The 13,923-nt window shown below is 33.5% G+C and overlaps 3 protein-coding genes across 3 annotated transcripts; all 3 read right to left on the reverse strand.

The window, feature by feature from the left end:
• Positions 1–523: 523 nt before the first annotated feature.
• On the reverse strand, positions 524–6,711 carry HELRODRAFT_188048 (hypothetical protein). The gene is made up of 16 exons (XM_009011406.1): positions 6,226–6,711; positions 5,636–5,829; positions 5,228–5,377; positions 4,721–4,886; positions 4,428–4,560; positions 4,079–4,213; positions 3,830–3,933; positions 3,505–3,629; positions 3,268–3,380; positions 2,827–2,955; positions 2,401–2,500; positions 2,069–2,169; positions 1,744–1,808; positions 1,409–1,514; positions 1,048–1,182; positions 524–907 (listed from the first exon to the last, which is right to left on the reverse strand). The coding sequence occupies exons 1-16, from the start codon at positions 6,324–6,326 to the stop codon at positions 737–739; spliced, it is 2,028 nt and encodes a 675-aa protein (XP_009009654.1). The 5' UTR covers positions 6,327–6,711; the 3' UTR covers positions 524–736.
• A 712-nt stretch (positions 6,712–7,423) lies between these two features.
• On the reverse strand, positions 7,424–8,356 carry HELRODRAFT_159525 (hypothetical protein; the record flags this gene model as incomplete). Its single annotated transcript, XM_009011407.1, has 3 exons — positions 7,424–7,567; positions 8,099–8,188; positions 8,276–8,356. 3 exons carry the CDS (start codon positions 8,354–8,356, stop codon positions 7,424–7,426), a joined length of 315 nt encoding a protein of 104 aa, XP_009009655.1.
• A 198-nt stretch (positions 8,357–8,554) lies between these two features.
• Positions 8,555–13,923, reverse strand: HELRODRAFT_159526 (hypothetical protein; the record flags this gene model as incomplete). Its single annotated transcript, XM_009011408.1, has 14 exons — positions 8,555–8,644; positions 9,093–9,193; positions 9,398–9,497; positions 9,766–9,894; positions 10,152–10,264; positions 10,439–10,563; positions 10,746–10,849; positions 10,968–11,102; positions 11,202–11,334; positions 11,509–11,674; positions 11,820–11,969; positions 12,250–12,443; positions 13,227–13,256; positions 13,826–13,923. 14 exons carry the CDS (start codon positions 13,921–13,923, stop codon positions 8,555–8,557), a joined length of 1,668 nt encoding a protein of 555 aa, XP_009009656.1.

Genomic DNA, 13,923 nt, shown 5'->3' on the forward strand with positions numbered 1-13,923 from the left:
TTATTTAACGTTGAGCGAGCGAGTGTGCAGAAACAGACAGAATTTCCCCAAGAACAAACTATGTTGTTCGTTCGGTAACAGTCGTAGGATGGTGAAGAGCGAGCAGTATAACAATATTCACAGTCAGTCTGTATACAAACTAAACAAAGTCTGGCAACGATCAAACATTCAGCTTCAAATTATACAATGTTACTTTCAGAAGTAAAATTAATAAAACTATGCATGGAACGAATGCTGTGAGTCAAATAAGTATACGAACTACTGCATAGAAGTTGAGGTCATTTTTTAAAGTTAATTTGATGAAAATTTAGACAGAAATTTGATAAGTTCAGCTATCACTTAGCAGATGTTGATTGGATGCATACGCCTCACCACAGAACTAAACAAATACATGAATTCTAAATTTTAGTGCATTTAAACGTTTGCTGAATGGTTAGGCTTATAAAAGTAGCCAGATATATTTTCTCTTTCATTATCAAAACTAGATTTTTAATTTTAAATAAAAAATGAAAAAAATAAAAACTTGAAAAATATATTTTTATATTTTAAAAATCGAATGAATAAATAGCTAAACCAATGCAAAATAACTCAATAAAAATAAAAGTAACGGCTAACTAGTCGGTTTGACATATTTTATCACTTGAAAATTTGATACAAAATTAGATTTAATCAAATATTAATTGATCAACTTAATAAAGGGATATAAGAAAATAATTAAATTAGACTGAAAAATAAACTAGACAGAACTCTCCATTGTGAAGGCAGAGGCATAAGAATGCACGGAGGCATCTAACTTGATGACATCATTCATCGGATGATGATGGTTGTTGTCCGTGGTAGAAGCAAGGGGTTGGGGGGTGGAGTTGGATTGCCGGGAGCTATCAGCTGCGTTTTCAAATCCTGCGTTCTAATTTTTTAAGTTATATACTGCATTAAATTCCATAAATAAACTGACAGATGAAAAATGTAAAACTATAATGTCATCTATAGCAAATCACTCTACCCGAATTTTAACAACCAAACAGAAACTAATGACGAAACACTTGCATCGTGAACATTTGAAAGCTGAAATGTTGGTTTGTCGGGATAAACTTGGAATCCATCGACATAGTTGACCAGCATTCGGTGCTTCGGTAGGGCCGGTCCCCATGACCGAGTCGGTATGGTTAGAAGATAAATACGCTGTGAGTATGAGTTTGTATTGCATTAATTTAATTTATGCAAATGTGTGAATGTGTGGCCAAACAAATTTTGTGTGTTTGTGTGTGTGTGTAACTTTATTACTTTACCTTTGAATGTTATTTCTAAACTTCATTCATCTCGAGTTATTGTAGAAAGTTTCAAGCAACGAAATTTTGTACAACTAATAATGACAAATGAAAAAGTTTGTTTTAATCGTGTCACCTACCTTGCAAATGCTCCCATCATATTCCTTGCAGATTTTCCAGACGGCAACGATGGGAATCCAGATGACGGAGCAGAGGGACATCGACCATCCCATCACATCCGCCCACCTATTGAGGTAATTAACAGATCAAATACGATGCAATAATTATGTAAAAATGAACAATCATGACCATTCCAGTAAAACAAATGTTGGTTATCTAGATTAGTGTTTTAAATGCTAAAAACATAGTTCATCTTCTATTAATCAATCAAAATTTTCAATTTTCGGTATTTATTTTTATATTTGTTGATATTGCTTAGTAAAAGTATTGAAACAGAAAAATCTATTAACCCTACCTTGGGTATACATATGAACCGTAAGTGGCTGGTTTGTAATCAGCCCATGTGAATATAAGAACGAACTGCAAATGTTGAGTTCGATTTTGAGTTGTTAAAATAGTTTTTTTAATTTTTATCAGACATACCTATATTATTTACCATAAACACATTTTATGCTTGTTTTTGTATTGGTTTTAATTTCAAGGAATTTTTATGACAAATTACAACAATAACCTCTACCAAATCTTGAATAATTTTTTTAAAATTTCCTCAGTAAGAAATATTTCTACTTATGAGCAATTTCGATTGCTTTTAATGAAAAATGAAGTGAAAATTCACAGACCAATATGAATGCAGGAGTTAAAAACCGCCAACAAATCTTCCACCAGACTACATCCTTCCTACCCAGCATTACCTCCATGTCGTTGTACAGACGATTGCATCCTACGCGAGATATTTATAACAGAAATTATGATAAATAGAACAAAATTACAGTTATAATGAAGATGAAAATGATATCTAGGATGAAGATGATATCTAGGATGGAGATGGTATCAAGGATGGAGATGATATCAATGATGAAGATGATACCAAGGATGAAAATGATATCAAGGATGAAGATGATAATGTCGTGAATTTGATAATTAAAATTTCAAATCTGCTGCTGCAACCGACCGTAGACCCAGGCCAGGGCAATGCACTCGATTACTCCGATGAGCAACAAACCCCAACCGCTGCTATACGAGTCCATCAGTTGCAACAGATAACTGCCGCCCTTTATAATTATCAGAATATTATTATTTAAAATTATATAAATTTGTATTATTAAATTAGTATACTAATATTATAACATGATACCATATGGCCAATTATTGTATAAACATACAATATTTTAATATTATTATAATCGTATCCATGAGAATAATTGTCTAATTGACTTATGGAAAATAAAAACTGTAAAAGTTTGACCATCGAGCAATGCAAAAGTCTTTGTGATCTGTTAACGTGCGAGTGTGCTGTTATTATTAAATGTGTTCTTTATGAGAACGTACGTGGATGCATGTTTTGAAGTTCAGCATTATTTTATTGAAAGATTCTCACTCTGGTGCAGAGGGGCAGACCAAGAAGAAAGAGAAGCAGGCACATGAACATGACCACCCACATCTTCTTTCTCCTCAGCATCGGCAACTGATCCAAGATGGATGTTAAGACGGTCTCCAAAGTTGCAAACTGGTTGATGCATTACAATAATCAAAAAACGATTTGATGTTACACTATTATATTTTTTTACCAGGATTTAAATAATAAACGTTTGGTCCGGTCGGAAAACGCTCTAGGGCAGGTTTCCGAAATCGTTACGGTGATACATGGGTTGTTATTTTTAAACTTACCATTGAAAAATAATTTCTCATTTTGAATAAATTTCACAAATTCGCAGTTATAGCCTACGTCATCGTGTAAGTTGCGTACATAAAGTTTATCAAGGTGTACACAAACTTAACATTAATGCGTTTTCAATGAAACACTGTTAATTTTTCGAACCTGACTATCGAGTCCGAGTGTGAGCAGCATGAGAAAGAAGAGAATGCTCCAGAGTGATGAGATGGGCATCTTTGTTACCGCGTCTGGGTACACGATGAACGCTAGTCCTGGGCCTTCAGTAGGGTTTAAATAAACCATAAATATCCATACTTTCCACTTGAATATCAATAAAATTTCAATAATAATCAAAATTTTGTATTTGTGTATTAAAGTTAAATGGTTCGGAATTGAACTGACCACTGTCGACAACTTTGTCCACACTGACTCCCATTGAATGGGCCATGAATCCCAAAAAACTGAAAATTACAAATCCTGCAAATATTCCCGTGGCCCAATTCGATAAGGTCACAATGATGGTGTCCCTGCTCATGATTGGGGGATTGAGATGAATGAGATGAATGCCATGAAATTATTTGCATCGAATTATATAGATAAAAGTTTAAAAGTAAAATGTTATTCTTAACTAATCTTTGCATATAAAAAATCTAAAAATATTGTACGAATGTTGTAACCAAAATGGTAACACCCAATACCATTGTCACCATTCACTCGGACTACGAACCTCATGCAGTTGTTATGGAATCGGTTGTAGCTGGAGAGGGTGATGAGTCCTCCCCAACAGTTGGACATACTGAAGAACATTTGGATGGCTGCATCGTTCCATACCTGCTGACGACGTGTGATTATAATAATTATAATTTATTATAACAGTTTACGAATATGAAAGTGTGAAATCTAAAAATTGTGACATCAGTCGATACAGCTCGTAAAACATTACTTACAATTTGAATACTAAAATGATTTTAACAACCCTGGCATCTTTCAGTCGGTTGAAGTCGGGTTTCAAATAGTACAAGATTCCCTGGTTGGCCCCCTGCAGAGATACTCCTCTGCCAAAGAGAATTAAGAGGACAACATAAGGGAACAAGGCTGTGAAGTATACGACCTGCGTGTGCGTCGAGATCATTGTTTTGTTCATGTTGGTGTTTAATTTCAAATTCTTCACTCCATTTAAACAAATGTTTTTAAGCTTATTTGTGCAATGTTGCTTTGTAATCTCAAAAAATTAATGACTACGTCAACAGATCATACTAATAATTATTATTTATGAGATGATCAATTATATGATAAATTATTTATATGATAATAAATGAAAGTACCTTTCCAGTGGTTTTGATGCCTTTGATCATGCAGAGGAAGGAAATGATCCAAGCCAAAACTAAACTCAATACCAGGTCCCATCTTAATTCTCCCAATTCTTCGATGCCAGAACTCAAGCCCAAAACACGATTTCTAGCGTTAAATAATTACAAACATTACCAAGCGTTTATTATTACTATAGTTACTCAGATTTCTTGCAGTAAGGTAATGCGAATCTATGGAAGAAAACCACCGAAAGCAAAACTAATTTGAAATTTGCATCAACAATTCGAATAACCGTTCAGTTCGTTACATGTAATATTCTTCGCTAGGCGTCTTTCTTTTGAGGTTTGTGAGGTTTTGAAAGGTTTGAACGTCCCATACACCAACGAGGACTCCGTTGTGCGTGCAAGTTCCATTTGCTTCCTGGATGTCGTTTGATGAGTTGCACGGAACATCTGGCATTCGATCGTAACAATCTGATGAATTGCAGTTAAATCGGGTATTTAAACTCAACGACTACCGCCATATCACATATATGTACACAAATGTATCTTTAACTCAAACAATTGGGTTTCATTTGGAAAGGCTCACGGAATTACAATCTATCCACACTGTGATGAATGTAAACATATGATCGCAATTATAACACAAAAACTTTAAAAAATGTTATAAAAATCAACAAGATTGTTGTTTCTTAATTGTTGACCATTTCTTAATTGTTATCCAAAACTTTAATGAGCAATTTATTGAAATAGCCCAAAAGAATCATATGAAAAATTATCAGTTGCACATTAATTTGTAAAGATGCTGTACTAGCATGGAGTGTTCCAGGGGTTGCTGCAGCTTGACCAGGGCACGTTGGTGATATTGATGAAGGAAGAAAACAAGTAGAAAAGTGACCAGGCAATGATCATGTTGTAATAGATACTGACCAGAATTGATACCACTAGCTGCGCCATGCCTAGACCTTCGTGACGTCATTTAATTTTAATGGACTATCAAGTTACAATCGACATTCAATGAGTGCAACTAATGAATTCACGCAGAAAGAACTAATTAAGTTGAAGCATGAAACAAAATACGAAACGGGCATCACTTCAATATTAACATATTCTAGTTTCTAATTTGCCACTTCATTATTCAACAACCTCCAAAAATTTATCAACTGATATGAAAAAACAACAAAATTAACAAATGTTTCAAAACGCATTTTAATTAAACCAACCTTGAAACAACGGAGCAAACTCCCAGCAATTGAGAGGTCCGCAGCTGGTAAACTGACCCAGTACCAGCTCTAGGTAGAACATCGGCATTCCAACCAGAACAAGTACAATCGTGTATGGGATCAAAAATGCACCCCCACCATTCCGGTAGCAGAGGTAGGGAAACCTCCACACGTTCCCGAGTCCAACTGCATAACTGGGAAACAGAAATAATTTGGTAAAAACTGCCATTTATTGAAAAACTTTTGCAAAATTTTATTTTCTTAGACGTCATACTTTACATATTAGAAATGTAATTAAAGTAGTATCTAGAGATAAGGCTTATATCAATACATGCGTGAGTGTATCTTTAGAGAGAGTATAAAATGAACATGCACATGTTAGTTATATAAATAGACTGCACACAGACTACGTTTCTAACCACTACCCATGTTCTGATTAATATTAGTGTAGTGGCAAATGGAGTTAAATTAAATGTAATTTGAAGCAATAAACGTCTAGTGATGAAAACAGTTTGTTGTTGTTCATACTTTTTAACGCTTGACTAAATGAAACAAATGTTTTTGTTGGAATAACTTCAAACTCAACTAACCCGAGCAAGGAAAGAAGAAAATCCAATTTGCCAGACCAATTTCCTCTTTCGACGTTCTCGTCATTTGATTGGTTGTGAGCTATTGTTACGTCATCGCTCATTTTAAGCTTTGATTGCTGTCGAATGAAGCAATGAGAATTGGGTGATGACCGGCAAAATGACGTATTGCTTGCTTATGATGATTGCTATATTAACAACTTAACACTACAAATAAGCTTTTAAAGCAGAGAACAGTGTTTTCTTCAAAGTGATGAAATAATTTATAGACGAATTTAAATATTTCTTACAATTAAATTATTGAGAGGTTAAATTATTTGACGGTTGAAAAATTTTTTCAAATTCAAACTTTGTCAACTGTTTTTCAGGTGCTTGATTAATAACAACATAGAAAATTTAAAATAATTTCATATTTATTACGTGATTTAATCTTATTTATAACATAACTTCTTAAAATTTAAAATTCGAAGAAGCGAATTTGAAAGAGCGCGCAAAAGCAATGAAAATTAAATGATAGCAAATTGATCGTGTGACTGTTGATCGCACGAATACGTTTAATTATATCACCTGTAGTTTCATTGTTCACCTGTGCAAGTTAATCCATTTACACTCACCCATATCAACATCTCCTGTTGCTATTAATGAGTCGTTACGTTTGTAAGATGAGTATTGCATACATACACACATACATAGTTACACAGATGTCAACGTGTTTTTCGGAATAAATTAATTTATTATGATAATCTTAAAATTTGTTTGTGATTGGAGTGATTTTAAATTTTAGCTACTAAACAATTGTTTCATTTGTTTACGTATCTTTATTATGCACATGCGTGTTACCAAATACTGTATACCAAATACTACCAAATAGATGATTTATGGGGTTAAGAACATAGATAAATATCTGAATTCACGTGGTTTCATTGTGTCGGGTATGACGATCGCTTTGAAAGAAAACGAAACTGTACAAAAAAATTATTCAATATCAAATGAGTGTAGAGTAATAGCGATAATGATTTATTGAAACAAAACTTTCCCTTTTCAATAACTTTATCTTGTAACAGCAGAAGTAGTCAGAAGACATGAAAAACAAATGTTGAAATGTTAGATGCTAACCAAGTAACCACTACTAATTATCGTAAAATATCTTGCCTACAAAATTTAAATTTAAAACGATATCATCACATCATCCCGGTCGAATTTAAACGGAGCTTTCAGCAGCGAGTACAGACACTTGAGAAGGCATGGATGGGTCTCTGTTGATGACGTCACGCTGTTTGGGAATGACGTCACCTACAGGATTGGATGATGTTGAGTTCTCCGTAGTGCTCTCAAATGCTGGATTCTAGAAATTTTAACGTTTTTTGATTTGATTTTTTTGTTAACTATTTATTGTGCTGCTTAATTTAAACCGCGTGTGCGCAATAATATACTCTACAATTAATACAAATCGTTAATATAACATTTCGGCATAAATCTAGTAGCCATTGCAAACTGAGGTAATTTACTTCCAAGTTGCTATATTCAATTTATCTATCTTCGTCTATAAATGGAAATAACATTTTTGTAATAAAGTTAACTTCAGTGCATGATATCTTTGCACAGTTTTATATCTCAAACAGAGAAAAACGTTGCTTAAGTTGATGAAATAATGAAACTCTTATCATCGTACAACGCCTTTCACAAGCATACCTTGTGTTGTTATTAAAAACTTGGTATTCAAGAGTTTGTCGTTAATTATGTTTTAAATTGTGCTCATTTGCTCATTCCAAAATCTTCAATCATCACAAAAACCAAAATTGAATGTATTGAAATGAGAAAAGATACAAACGTCATATGTGGTAGCACTTTTGTATGTCAATTTCCTGGGATGTACCTGAAAGCCATCCACGTAGGTGACCAGCATCCGATGCTTCGGTAGAGCCGGTCCCCAAAATTCCGTCGGTAGAGTTAGGACATATATGCGCTGCATAATTTAAAATTATCCACATCTAATCAATTTATTTTTATGTAACTAATTTCAAATTTTAATGAGAAACCACGGGTGTTGTACCTTGAAGATGTTGCCATCAAGTTCTCGGCAGACCTTCCATATCGCCACAATAGGAATCCATATGACGGATGACAGCGTCATTAGTCAGCCCAACACTTCTGCCCATCTTTGTGTTAACAACAAATGTTCATTGTGTACTTTATTATTGAAATAAATTAATTTTTTTTTAAATTTTCAGCTATTTTATAGGCCGTTAGATTTAGTACTAGGAAGCTTCAACACGATGTTCGTGATCTTAATAACAACATCAAAGTGAATAAATCGACTAATGAAAGAGTGTCATAAGAACGTTTCAGAATGCAACCTGGGATAAACGTACGATCCGTAAGTGACTGGCCTGTAGTCAACCCACGCGAATATGAGAATAAACTGAAAATGGGGGATAATATTTAAGATTTATGTGTCAAAATATTTATAACAGTTGTGATATTATAAATGAAAACTTATGATTATAGTTTAAAAAAAATAAAATTTATTTGAGAGCTTGTTTAATTATTGATAGATAAAGATAACAACTGCCAAAAGTTCTGAGAAAATGGTACGTGAATGTAGATATAAAGAAGATAGGTAACATAAAAATGTAAATTGAATTGATAAAACAGGTAGAGTGCTGATTTTGATTTTTCGATAATGTAAGAAATACAAAAAATTAATAGACACGCTTTTAAAAACAGGGCAAAACTGAAGTGTCATTCTGCGATTGATGGCATGATTAGATAAATATATTTTTCAACCGATTTTCGCTAGCGATTGAACTAATTGACCTATTTGAAATTTAAAAATTTGAAAGTATTTAACAAAAATAAAATCTAGAGACCAATATAAAAACAGGACACAGAAACTGCCAACAAATTCTCCACCAGACGACATCCCTTCTTCCCAGCATTATCTCCATGTCGTTGTACAGACGAGTGCATCCTTCAATACGACACAACGACGACGATGAGATAAATCACGTTGATCAGGTTAAAATATTGTTAATAATGATTGAACATGGTAAAAAATAGTCGTTGGTTCTGTAAAATATGTTACAATCAAGCCAATCTATACAAAATTCAAAAGGAAGTTTGTCAATCGAAACAAAAAAAATATTAAAAAATGAAATTTTTTTAGACAACCTACCGTAGACCCAAGCCAGGGCTATGCACTCAATGACCCCAATAAGCAACAAGCCCCACCCACTGCAGTATGTGTCCATGAGTAACAGCATGTAGTTGCCTCCCTTCAGCACAATATTTTTTGACCGAATGTAAATTTTTTTTAAACAATTTTTTGACTGAATATAATCTTAACGGCTGAAACACAAAAAAATTTATGGTTCTGCATAGAAAATAATGTCCAGACAACACTGGCATTTTTACTCAGTCCATCACAAAAGTATAAACTCGCATGTGTGTAAAAACATATACATGTACATGTACAGAGAGAGAGAGACACATAGAAACAATTACAAATACACGCACATATACAAACATGCATAACATTTTCACCCCAGTGCATAGAGGGAGGCCAAGTAAGAAGAGGACAACACAGACACCCAGGACCACCCACGTCTTGTGCCTCCTCAGAAATGGAAATTGGTCCAGCGTTGAAGTCATTATCGTTTCCATGTTTGTAAACTGGTTAATTATGAAATATTTATTAAGTCACGTTTGGTTGATTTGAGAATTTATAACGCATTCAATTAAGTTCAAACGGTTTAGTGTTTACTCATGATGAATAATTTTTTAGCAAAATATGGTGTACCGTAACATTCCATAAGGTTAAACAAATAACGTATTTTTTAAAATTTTATGCATAGTGTTAATGTTCATAAAAATGAATTGATAATATATTATAAACACTGATTTCGAATAGTAATTATAATTTATCAAACCTGCGTATCAATTCCGAGTGTGAGTAGCATGAGGAAGAAGAAGATGCTCCAGAGAGAGGAGACGGGCATCCTGGTCACTGCATCCGGACACACGATGAACACCAACCCGGGTCCTATAAATCCACGCACACATATTTTCAGTTGTTTCCATTTTAAACATACCCATGCTTGGAATGTTACATGCTTATAAAAACATCTGCTTTATTAAAAAACTTAACTGAACAAATTAAGTTAGCAAAATTGATCAAGTGATCTTTTCATCACTAGGTATTTTCGATTAAACCGACCGCTGTCAACGACTTGATCCACACTAACTCCCATGGTTTGAGCCATGAATCCCAAGAAACTGAAGACAACAAGTCCTGCAAATATCCCTGCTGCATAGTTCATCAGGGTAACCACCACGGCGTCTCTGCGAAGGGAAATGTTAAGAAGTTAATAAAATTATTAAAAGCTTAACAAAAAATTACTACATAATTTTATTTTTGATAAATTTTAATTTTCAACATCCATAAATTGAACATTGCAACCAAAACTGCTAACTTGCATAGGCATTGACGGTAAATAATAAATTAGAAAAATTCGTCGGCAAACCTCAGACAGTTGTAATTGAACCGATTGTAACTCGATAGGGCAATGAGTCCTCCCCAACAGTTGGACGTGCTGAAGAACACGTGGTTAACTGCATCGTCCCATACCTGCCATACAATGACGTCATTTTGACTGCGATATTAATTTGCGGCCATTAAGCTAGAGCATTGAATAAATTTTAAATTGAGGATTACATAATGAGAGTAAATTTTAAAAATTACAAACCCTGGCTTCTTTTAGTCGATTAAAATCAGGTTTCAAATAATAGAGTATGCCGTCTGATGATCCGGACAACGTTATTCCTCTGCCAAATAATATCACTAACACAAAAAACGGGAACAGTGCTGTGAAATAAAGGACCTGAAAATTATATTAACTACTTTTAAAATTGACGAGAAAAATATTGAAAATTGAAATATTCAATGACGCAAGAGGTGCAGTTAAAAAAAATTACGTCACATTTCCAGTTGCTTTGACGCCTCTGATGACGTAGAGAAAGGTGATGACCCAGGCCAAAATCAAACTCAAAACCAAGTCCCACCTGACTTCCTTCAGTTCATGGATGCCCGAACTCAAGTTTAACACCCTGTTTCTGTGAATCGAAACGAAAAAATGTTTCACAAAGCGTTAAGTCTAAAAAGATATTCAAATAAGATATGAAGAAGTTAAATTTACCAATTTATCATTAAATATATTTAGTTTAGTCTGTACGTTGCATGACAAATGTAAATAATTTCAACAGAAATGAAAAAAATAAACTCGTTACATGTAAAACTCCTCGCTAGCTGAGGTTCGCTTGAGGTTTGTAACGTTCTGAAAAGTTTGGAAATCCCACAAACCGATAACTTGACTTCCATTTGTACACGTTCCATTCGGTTGGCGGATCAAAATTGAATAATTGCAAGGAGTATTAGGCATCTTGTCAAAACAAACTAGAAAGATTATTATAAAATATTCATTGATATCAATTTTAAACTTTTTGAAAAAAATAAATTAAAAACATCAAATGGCCTTCAAACAAATGTGATAAATAAATTGTATAATGAAATGGAAAGTTCTTCCTATTTAAAAACTAACAGTCTGTGTTCCAATAGTTGTTGCAATGAGACCAGGGTAAGTTTGTCAGGTTGAAGATTGAAGCGAATAAATAGAAGAGAGCTCGCGCAATGATCATGTTGTAGTAGATGCTTACGAGAGTTGACACCACAAGTTGGGCAGCACCTAGGCCTATGTTTACAAACAATTTCGTTTGTCAAAATGACGGGTTTCAAAAAATTCATTTATTTGGATAAAATTTTAACATATATTTCTTTTGTTTTAATCTTACTATTAGATCAAACTCTTCAATTTAATTTCGACGACGAATCTCCAAATATTTCAAGAAGTACAAACAAATCTCAAAAAATGCTACGCCAAAATGAAAAAAACATGTAAAAGTTTAATTAAACAAAAATAAATTAATGACAAAAATTTCAAAAACTTTTTGAAAATAGTCCAGAAAACAAACCTTGAAACAACGGAGCAAACTCCCAGCAATTAAGAGGTCCACAACTGCAAAACTGACCCAGTACCAGCTCCAGGTAGAACATCGGCATTCCAACCAGAACGAGTACAATCGTGTATGGGATCAAAAATGCACCCCCACCATTCCGGTAGCAGAGGTAGGGAAACCTCCACACGTTCCCGAGTCCAATGGAATAACTGTTCAATATCGTTTCATCAAGACAAGTAAAGCCAATGTAATTTTGTTGGAAAACAATTTTATAACTAAATAACTAAGTTGATTTTTTATTTGATTTTAAGTTTTGAAGAGAATAAAGAAATTTTCAGATGGATATGATTAAACGATTTGTTATTATGATTGAGCAACGAGTTTATAAATATAAAGGTTTATCAACTTCTAAAAAGATGCTGGCAAATTATTGTTATTCATCTACTCTTCATATCATGTATTTCAGTCAGATATAAAAACTTGTGACAATTGTAAATGATTTTTATTCAAATATTTTAAAATAGCGGACATACAAAGGATTTTCAAAACACAGTTTTATCTTTTAAAATACATTTTTAATTGTCTAGGTATGTCTTAAATAGACTTAATAGGACAGCGACGTGTATTAGCAAACAAGCCCGAGCAAAAACAGAAGCTTGTTGTGTGGGGCCCTTTAATGTAGGAGTATAAATAAATGTATTTACTTATTTTAAAACCTTTTTTACATTAAAAACAAGATATTGTATTCATCCATCAAAAAAACGGCTTTTTTTGATTAGATTATAATGTAGTGATGTCAGTTTATCAGGTGCGTACATAAGTTGAATATACAAAAGGTGCATACAGAAGTTGAAAGATAAAAATATTCTGTGTGATTTCATTTTCACCATACACTAAAAATGAATAACAAAAAAAAGGTTACTTCGAACCAAAAAACAATGCAATGTACTTCTATGTTATATCGAATATTTTAAATGCAACTACCAACGAACTGTTTATAGATTCTTTTTGTCTCACGACTGCTGTTGTGTGTGCGTTCGTGTGTGTGTGTGTTGTGTGTGTGTGTGTGTGTGTGTTTGTGTGTGTGTGTGTGTGTGTGTGTGTGTGTGTGTGTGTGTGTGTGTGTGAATTTCATATCTTAACGTTTCTATTTTTCTATTTAACAGAAACGTAGCTTATTTTTTTTCTCAAAAATTTATTAGTGCATTTTGATAGAATATTTAATTACGGTTTATTTTAGCAGGTAAAAATTTCAATGGAATGATGAACTGATGCAGCGATGAATAAAAGGTTTCTAAAAAAAACTTTTCTATCTGGTTGCTCTGTGGTCTCTAGACTTTTGTTTCGATTTACTGTGCACACATAATTTATAAAGATTTTTCGTGCAACTATGCCATAACACGTGCGGGTGTGCTTTACATATTTTATTTGTTTTAGTATTGCTCTTTTTTCTTCTTCGTATTTTAATCAATTTTACCAAATTCAACAAATAATTCATTGCACGACTAATTATGATTGACGTAATTTGTTATCAAACCAATATAACAAAATAAACAAAAACAATTAAAATTTGTTTTTAAGTTGAACTGACCCCAGCAGAGATAGGAAGAAATCAAACTTGCCTGACCAATAACCCCTCTCGACGCTCTCTTCTGATTGGGTGTTGGGTAATGTGACGTCACCGTTCAT

Source organism: Helobdella robusta (assembly GCF_000326865.2).
Source record: "Helobdella robusta unplaced genomic scaffold HELROscaffold_1, whole genome shotgun sequence".
Taxonomy (NCBI): Eukaryota; Metazoa; Annelida; class Clitellata; order Rhynchobdellida; family Glossiphoniidae; genus Helobdella; species Helobdella robusta.

Excerpts from the sequence above, each read along its gene's own strand:
- HELRODRAFT_188048 (XM_009011406.1), bottom strand. The coding sequence starts at position 6,326 with ATGAGCGATGACGTAACAATAGCTCACAACCAATCAAATGACGAGAAC. Across the intron at positions 3,381-3,504 it reads GGACAAAGTTGTCGACAGTG|GCCCAGGACTAGCGTTCATC; the intron begins GTCAGTTCAATT and ends ACCCTACTGAAG. Across the intron at positions 2,170-2,400 it reads TGCCCTGGCCTGGGTCTACG|GATGCAATCGTCTGTACAAC; the intron begins GTCGGTTGCAGC and ends TATCTCGCGTAG.